Below are 9,786 nucleotides of genomic sequence, written 5' to 3' on the forward strand. Positions count from 1 at the left end.
ATTAATTCTTTTCGAATATATTTGTTTTTAAAAAGATTGTATGTTGAATTAGTATCAATTAGGATTTTGATTTATTTTATATTGAATTAACGGAATAATATTTTAAAAGAATATTATTCCACAAAACAAATTTGTCTGACAGTTTTTTTTACAATAAAAAATAAGTTTTATAAATATAATATTTTCATCTTTATCAACCGAACGAATCATGCTAATTTCTAATACTTCATTTAATATTTTGATTTTTTCTTCACCACGTGAGGCTAACTTCCTCAATTATTATTAATATTATGGTTAAAAAAATCTTCTCCACCGATAACTTATTTAAAACTTTAGAATTTTAAATTTTTAACTGTGCGATTTGTATATCAGCATACGCAATCATGATATCAATAATTTTTTAAATTACGTTACGGAGTTCACCCTATTTACACTTATACGCTGTTAAAGGAATCTAAGTAAGAATATTCCACAGCATCTACATTATCGCTGATTTGTTTATGAGTTTGTTTTTTCTAAATGTTAGTTTAGATAACTTTATTTAATGTTCATCGAAATCACATTGTTTTGAGGCGAAAATTATGGTATTTTATAATTTTAATTTATTTCATGATTATAATAATTTTTTTCATTCTAATTTTTTAATTTTTTTTTGGAATATTAATTTTTTAATTTTTTAATCCCAAATTGTTTTGATGAACATTAGATAAAGTTATTTAAAGTAACATTAGATCCTTTTTCCCTTTGTTTATTTAATAAAAAATGATGAACTTCAAAAAGAATTATTCTTTAAATAAATACAGTAAAAGTGAGTACCTTGTGTTTTGATGTAACATAACTATTTTATTTATGAACTTTATTATTCTCATGTTATATAAATTTTTTTTTTATTTCTTACACATAAATTTAAGGTATGTCTTATTTTATTTTTTATTTTTTGAAAGTGGACTCCACTTGTACAAATAAATCTGTTGGAGATAATAGTTTTCTTCTACGAGAAAACTATTACCCTTTATTAATTTGTTAAACATACTTGTCGATATTATCCCTTTTTGAATATAATATATTTGAATGTTACAGAGTCAATTTTTTTTTTTTCAAATTGCCATAACACCGTAGTCACTGAGATAGTATGTTACTATGGACTGGACACGTGTCACGTCCCAAGTGGCTGGACACGCAACTAATTCAATTCAAAGTCGCTGAGGTAGTCAGCTACTTTGGTGCAACCAAACCTTTTAGCCGCTGGGGAAGTGACACGTGTCCCGTCCATAGTAGCTGATTACCTTAGCGACTATGGTGTCGTGACAGTTTGAAATTTTTTTTTAACTCAATAACATTTAGATATATTATATTTAAAAAAAAGACAATATGGTCAATGTCCCAATTTTTTTTTAGTCAAGTTTTATATATGCTTGTTTGGAATAGTATAACTAACAGAAACCATCAAAGTGATGCTGATGGTTGGTTCTGTCTATTTAGCAACAAATGTATCAGCTAAGTACAATAGTGTTTTCCTCTCTCATATTCCGTAGTTGATAAGGTTGATTTGAAACCCCAAGTGGCAAGTGGCTTCTTCATTCTTATTATGTTTCAGCAATACTTTCATGGATGAAATGGTCTTATACCCTAATTCTTTGTCTTGTTTGTCTTAAATAGCAATTGGATAGTCAGTCCCCTTTCCTCAAGTTTTGTTCCAATTTGCATTTTATATTAGCAGAACATAAGAGATTCATCCGAAATGTACTCTCTAAGCATTGAAACGTGGCTAACTAAGTCCATGCACTCCATATCATTTGGTAGAGCTGGGCTATAAGCAACGATATTAATTTTTTATTGCATGTAGTAAACCATATCTAAAATATTTTAAAACTGCATGAGATCCTGTTTCTTAAATATAATTTATTTCTTAATTAATTTGATATTCTAATACAAACACTACTCATTAATTATAAACCTTTCATCTAGTTCCAAGATATATTATGGGCCTTAGTGATGAGGCCCGTCCAGAACAGGCCTAAAATAATCGTGTAGCAGGATATATTATGTTTGATTTAGCTTTTGTATTAGATAAAAACGATGGTTATTATTTTACCTTTTCTCAAGCTATTTTGAGACATCTAAAAGTTAATACACTATTAATCAAAAGAAAGTACGTCGGGGTTTTGATTGGTTGATATGAGAAGATACGTTAACCAAAAAAAATAAAAGGTATTGAATTTGGTAATTAATTCATCAGTTTAAGTCTTTCTTGAAACTTATGAAATATAAAAATGAAACTCCCCTTCTCATAGACTTTTCATTTACAAAAGAAAGTGTTATGTTTTAATAAAATAAATGGAAAAAGAAAGTAAAATCCATAATCACTTGGATGCAATTTTATTTGTATCCATTGGATGTATAAAGAAGGCAAAGACAAAGTCCATAATGAGGAGAAGCATATACTATCTTTATTCCAGAAACATCACAATACACCACTTTGCATACTGGCTTCCAAACCACACCCCCTCTTCGTATAAGGATCATGCACTCTTTATTTAATCTTTATCTTTAATCAATGTTAATAAGATTTAAATTTTGGTTTACAATATATTATCATCTAACTTTTTGAAATAGTTGTCATCATCACTCATCATAATTAAACTTATAAGTAATACACAATTATTAAATTATAATATAATTTCTTTTGATGAGATTAAAATTTGATGTTGAAAATCCTTTAAAAGAAATCAAACCAGAGAGACATGAATTGAACTATATTGAACCCTATACAGCCACCTTGTTCAAATTCAACATTGTTCTTCAAAGTTTCAATCTTTTTTCCGATGTTGTCATAACCCTTCTCTTCTATTCTTTCTCTATTTTTTATTTTTTTATTTTTTTGGGTGGTCTTTCATTTCACACCGAGCATGTCCCAGAATGGTTCGTTGGAGCGGAGGACACAACAGCATCAGCAGCCACGCGCGTCGAATGGAGAGGTAGTTGCGGCAACAACGTTGTATGGTTCGAACAGCAACAGGCTCCGTGGAAGCCCCAAAAAAGACCACAAACCCGACAACTATGAAGACCTTCAATTGGAGTTCAACCCTCTTGTGTTCAGCTCTCTGGAGCAGTATATGCCTCACCACATGCTCAACATGTCACGAGACGTTAAGGCTCGTTACATGAGCACCATTCTGTTCCGTTATTTACCTGAGAGTGAACGCATTCGGGTGTGTATGATATATACTATTTTGGAGCTTTTGGGGGTTTTATTATTCACTTTGTTTTATCTTGAAAATAATGGGATACTTCAGGTGCCCACAAGGGTATTGAAGATTGGAAGCATTGCCTTTTTCTCATTTTCTGATTAAAAAATTGATTTTGACATTGCCCTCAATTAGTAAGGTTCGTGGGCATTGATTGTATGGCGAAATGCAATGTTGCTCTAGCTGTACTTTGTTTGCTGGTTGCTGCCTGCATTGTTGCTTGATTTATTGAGAGATTTTGAGAGAAGTTAGGGGGGAAACATGTTGACCATTTTTTATTTGAGAATTGGGAAAGGTGGTTTTTTTTTTTTTTTCTTGTTTCATCTCTCTTTTTCGGCTAACAATTTGGATCCTCTTATACTTTTGACTGCTGAGTAGATTCCTACAGTGACGGTGATATTTGTTTAACAAGTTGGTCTTTCATTAAGACATAGTTCCAAATCATTCACTTCATTAGACGTGTCTTCTTTGTTCTTAGAATAATGCCAATCTTATCTTTAATTTACTTGCCTTTTATTCGTTGGAAGTGCTTGCTTGTGCCTTTTCTAGAAATGGTACATCTGCTAGGCATATTAATGGATTTTATGGAAGCTTAATATTCCTTTGCATGAGGCTGGAAGGTCTGGATTTGCTGTCTGCATTTGTTGTAGGAAATGTAATTTTGTTAATGATGATATCAATTGGTTGCCTTTCCTAAAGCCATTTCTGATGTTCGGATTCACTTTTCAAGTTACTTCGTTATATGTCATGTGAACTGCCAAGAAATAAGGCATGTTTAAGAGTCAGTTTGTTACCCTAGAATGTGTGGAACGAGCATTCTTCAGAAGTGCCAATTTCAAGCTTCTTAGTGATCTCTTGTTCTTTCAAAGTTAGATGAAAGCCACCTTTGATCACTCCAATATGTAAAGCTTAACCTAGAATGTAGGAAATTATGAATAGTGAGTAGTGATTTTAAGTTTAAAAAATCCTCTATTCTCTAAATAAAAATATTAAAAAAAAAAGCAGATTATCACAACATTTGTAAGTTGCCAGTATAGAAAAAGTTACTTGTTAACCTAAAAAGGTGATGACAAATGAGCCCAATATTTGCCGATTTGTGATAATGAGGTTCTCTTAGTATGACCAACGAGATGGTTTTTTTTTTTTTTTTCTCCTGATATTTTCTCTTTGGCTTGGTTTTGTTGTTCACTTTTTGAGTTTTTGTTGTTCTATATTGGAACAGATTCAAAAGCACAAGGAATACAGGCAAAAGATCATAATGAATTATCCGGTAAGTTCTAATGAACTTCAAAATGGTAGCTTTGTCCATTTGTAAATCGAACATTTCAATGGCTTCATTTTATGTAGAATCTTGAGGGGAGGCATTTTTTATTTGATACTTATCTATGAGAATTTGGAGTCAGCACATGTTGATATTAGAATTTTATGACCTGAGAACGATCATCTTGTAGCATATATGCACCAATCATGCTTGATCTTACCAACTATTCACTTTTGTTTGTAGCCGCTACACAAGGAGATATATGCTATGCATGCTGAAAACTTTTTTGCGCCCTCATTTCTCAAAGCAATTAAAGAAAATACAGAAGCGAGTTTTAAAAGTGTAATGGTTGAACCCTCTAGAGGAATTTATACGTTTGAAATGCTTCAACCACAGTTTTGTGAAATGTTGGTATCTGAGGTATCACATTTCTTTCCATTACTTTTCATGTATATATCATTTTATCCGTTCTATAGTAGTGTTTTATGTTTTCTTATCAGGTTCTGATTGCTTAGGTGGATCATTTTGAAAGATGGGTCCATGAGACCAAATTCAGAATCATGCGACCTAATACAATGAATCAATATGGTGCTGTTCTTGATGATTTTGGCCTGGAAAACATGCTTGACAGATTGATGAATGATTTCATACGTCCTATATCTCGAGGTTATTTTTTTTTTCTTTTTCTTGATGAGAATATAGGAGAAACTTAGGACTGAGATAAAGAAACAAATATAATGACATGAACTCACCTTTTGAATTTTTTTGTAGTTTTCTTTACTGAACTTGGTGGATCCACGCTGGACTCTCATCATGGTTTTGTTGTTGAATATGGAATCAATAGGGATGTGGAACTTGGTAGGTTTTTCAAACTTCTGTCATTAATTTTGTGACTTTGCTATTACCTGGAATCTGTAATTAATATTTTGAACCTTAACGGAGTTTAATGTCTTGAGCAGACCTACTTAGGGTTTTATATTAATTTACCTTAGTCATACTCATTATGATACTTACATTTACATGTTATCCTGTATATTTTGATTCTTATCTTTTGAACAAAACAAAGGGATAAGAAAATAAAAATGCATTAGGGTTTTCATAATTGTCTGAAATACGGGTATTGTTCAGTTTTGCTGTAGTTTTTTGCCTCATATGCCATTTTAGTCTTTTCAATTTCTGTTTAGTAGGATATCTTATTATCCCCCTTGATAACTGAAGTTCACTTATAGTCCATTATGATGACTTGGTGAATTCAAGTTCACTCTAACTTTCATGATACTTTGGTTGATTTGGCTCATCCGCTATTAAATTGGAATGTGTCTATTCTTTTATGTGCAACGAAATATTGACTTTTGTTGCCCTACTCGTTAATCCCTCGTGAATCATGATAATTAGATATTTTTCTCGCATGGATTCAATTCTATACTAGATCTGTTCGTGCTTGTATTGCTTACATATTTCCTCTATGTTAGGACTCATGTGCAAGGTATTGGACTTGGAGTCCCACATTGGTTGTATGGGCAACTAATGTGGAATTTATAAGACCTTGGGTACTCTTACCTTTTGAGCTAGTTTTTGGGGTGGTGCACCTCAAGGTTCTTATCAAATGGTTTCAGAGCACCCACTATGTTTCGTAGATCGGAACCTGGAACTGGAACTCGGGGGTTGGGCCCTCTTGGACTTGGAACCCCGGGCTTGGGCTGTGAAGCGTTGTGGAATGTTAGGACCCATTTGCAAGGTATGGGACTTGGAGTCCCACATTGATTTTATGGGCAACTAATGTGGGGTTTATAAGGCCTTGGGCGCTCCCACCCTTTGAGCTAGTTTTTGGTGTGCTGCACCCCAAAGTTCTTACTAAATGGTAGTAGAGCACCCACTATGTTTCGCAAATTGGAACCTGGAACTGGAACCCGAGGGTTGGACCCTTGGACTTGGAACCCCGGGCTTGATCTGCGAAGCGTGGTGAAATATTAGGACCCATTTGCAAGTATGGGACTTGGAGCCCCACATGGTTGTATGGGCAACTAATGTGGGGTTTATAAGATCTTGGGCACTCCCACCCTTTTAGCTAGCTTTTGGGGTTGTGCATCTCAAGGTTCTTATCACTCTATTTACACAAATGTGTCTTGTTTGCTTTAGTTTCTTTGCAACCTGTCTTCTATTTTCCTCCCTCTCAACCCTTTATATTTATAAGCTTTTGTTGAAATCTGAAGACTAATATTTTTGCAGGCTTCCATGTGGATGACTCTGAAATCACCTTAAATATTTGCTTGGGAAAACAATTTTCTGGCGGAGAACTGTTCTTCCGGGGTGTTCGATGTGATGAACATGTAAATACTGATACCCAATCAGAGGTATGTATACCACCTTTCTGTTATAGGAAGATTATCTTTAGGCTCAATAATTTATATTTAGCTACATTATTCTCCGGCTGTTCAGCATGTCTTTAAATTCTTTTTCAAACTTAGGGGAAATAACAGTGCCAACCATTTGATGATTCATATCTTTTCAGTGTTCTGGGATCTGGATGGTTTTCCCACTTGCCACGTGTTTATTAAAAGATAATATATTCATAATTTTAAATTAAAATCAACTTAAAACTTGAATATATAACGAGTGTTTGTTGCATACAGCTGAGACTTAAGACAATCTAAAATGAGATCAAGAATAAAAAATAGTGGGTTGTGGGAGCATGAATGGACAAATACATTTGAATTTTTAGCTGTTCATTTAATATAATTCATACTCAATATTGAATGGCATTATAGCAGTATTAGAATATGATATTTTGACCAAACATATGTGATTAGTATATGAATTCCATGTGGACATCTATTTTTTGTTTTTCTTTTTAACTCCAAGCAAATCTGTGTAGGAGATCTTCGATTTCTCCCATGTTCCAGGACATGCAGTTCTTCATTGTGGTCGTCACCGGCATGGTGCTAGACCTACAACATCTGGTCATCGGATTAATTTAATTCTCTGGTGTAGAAGGTACTTGCATCACTTTCTTGTTATTACTTAACGAAATACAAATATTTTGCAAGAGGCTTTTTGTTTTCTGCAATCTCAGTGAGGCGTTTGGTACAGGAGAAATTTTTATTTGTTCGGGAATCTCGATTTTCAAAAATATGATTTTTGCATTCAGTTTACGTTAATATCTGAAAATTTAAAATTTAGAAAAATTCAGTTTCCCGGGAATCTCTCAAAATCCCGCGTAAATGTGAGTCCCAACTCAATGCCTATATCATAAGCATAATCATGGTCAATTTACATATGCATCAACCTTTTTTGTTGCAGTTCGGCATTTAGAGAGATGAAGAAATATCATAGAGGTTTTTATAGCTGGTGTGGAGAATGCAGACGCAAGAAGAAGGAGAAAGAGCGCATATCAGTTGCTGCCACTAAACAGGTAACAATAAATATGCCTTTGAGATGAAAGGAACGACTATGATTAATGTTGTCATCTTCCATGAAATTTATTCAGTATGTGTCTTCACTTTGCAGGAGTTACTAAAGAGGGGAGTTAAATCAGCCTCATGAACATGCACTTTCGAATCTTGCTTGTATAGTTGATTCATGATAATGTTAACTTTGACATGTTGAAACTCCTCCTCTCTTTCCACTCTGTTGTGCTTCTTTCCCGTTTCAGGATTCAGGATTCCTTTCAATGAAATTATATGTAATTTAAGTTGAAAGTCATAAACATGCATTTCATAATGTTAATGAACGGAAGATAAAAATAATTGAAGTTTAGTATTTGAATGTTCTAAGTTTCTAATGATAAGTTGGATGGAATTTTTCTAATGATAAATTCATGATCGGTTCTTTATTGTGGAGACTAAAATTGTAAAATCACACCACACCTTCAGCAGGTTTATGAACAAGTCAACAAATAAATGAAGGGTTTTATGAGTATAATGTTGTAGGATATAAGAAAAGTTTCCTACTCTCACAATAAAGAAGAGAGAGAAAGTAAAATGATGAAATAGAAAAAATAATATGTGGACCTTACCTCTTAATTGTGTGTGTAGGAAAGTTTTATTAGGTTATGTAACATGATATTAATAATATCCATAAATGAATTAAGTGAGGGAAACAAATTGTTCTGCTTTAAGAACCTAATCAAAACCAAGAAAACGCTTTCAAACCCACATTGACACGTCTCAATGTGCAATCAATTATGCATAGAATGGGTAGCCAGTAGCATATAGGCGTGCCGCGTGTGTTAAGTTTTTAACTCGTATCATCTTTCATGCTCTGTGGTGTTGTAGCCTTTGACTGAAAGTAACCCACCAACTAGAAGCATCAAAAGTAGAGCACTTCCAGTACCACTGTTGTACTGTGATCGCTGACTGCAACTGGTATTTATATTAGGGAAATAATTATCTCATATTGCATGAGATAATTATATCTCATACAACAGAGATAAAGTAGTGAGGTTCACATTATTTTTTTTTTTAATTTTTTTTTTTACAAATGATGAACTTCACTATCTTGTCTTTGTTGCATCAGATAATTATCTTATGCAACATGAGACTAATAGATCTCTTTATATTATGTACTATCGGTTTTATTTAAATAAAATATTAATTTTTTTTATCTTTTAAAGAACTATTTTAATAGATAATCCATAAGTAAAATATTAAAATTACTTTTTTTTCTTCTTTTTAAAAACTACTTCAACAAATGTAGCGGATTTTTATTGACCGGTTGTATATATCATGGTTGTATAAAAAATATTTCTCATTAAGAGGGCTTCTGTACCCAACCTGACAACTTGATTGTGACGAGCTATGTAATAGGACAATAATTGAAGACTTCTACCAGCAAACGTAAAATAAAATTCAGATTTGCGTGATTGTTTAATTGAAAGCTTTAAATAATGCGATAGAGATAAACATAAACATGATCTTTCTGACATTATATTCAAATATAAACTTAATATATATGTGGGGTTTTATAAGAGTTATGTTGTAGAAAAAATGATTCTATAATGTTATAGAGATTCGTTTTGCGTGTCGTAATTTTTTTTTTTCTTCAAAAAGTGTGCGCCTCACATAATATTGTGTGTGTAAGAAAGTTTGTTGTGTCATGTTAAATGACAAATACAAACCCCATATATGTATTCTTTCAACATACCATATTATATAAAAATAATCTTAAATTTCATCTCAAAGAAATTACGGAGTAGCTTACAGTTTCACATTCAAATGCGCTAGTAAGTATATCAAGCAACGTGCCAAAAGTTAGGCTTTTTGACTCTTTTGCCCTTAA

The 9,786-nt window shown here is 32.7% G+C and overlaps 1 protein-coding gene across 1 annotated transcript; it reads left to right on the forward strand.

Moving 5' to 3' along the window:
* The first annotated feature begins 2,702 nt into the window (after positions 1–2,702).
* LOC133298359 (2-oxoglutarate and iron-dependent oxygenase domain-containing protein CP2-like) lies at positions 2,703–8,238 on the forward strand. Its single transcript, XM_061497626.1, has 9 exons — positions 2,703–3,212; positions 4,471–4,518; positions 4,753–4,929; positions 5,025–5,175; positions 5,281–5,367; positions 6,739–6,863; positions 7,385–7,503; positions 7,810–7,921; positions 8,017–8,238. The coding sequence occupies exons 1-9, from the start codon at positions 2,910–2,912 to the stop codon at positions 8,050–8,052; spliced, it is 1,158 nt and encodes a 385-aa protein (XP_061353610.1). The 5' UTR covers positions 2,703–2,909; the 3' UTR covers positions 8,053–8,238.
* Positions 8,239–9,786: the final 1,548 nt, after the last annotated feature.

The sequence above is a fragment of the Gastrolobium bilobum genome, unplaced genomic scaffold (genome assembly GCF_033153095.1).
Source record: "Gastrolobium bilobum isolate Gb01-03AN ecotype WA unplaced genomic scaffold, APGP_CSIRO_Gbil_v1 utg5530, whole genome shotgun sequence".
Lineage (NCBI taxonomy): Eukaryota > Viridiplantae > Streptophyta > Magnoliopsida > Fabales > Fabaceae > Gastrolobium > Gastrolobium bilobum.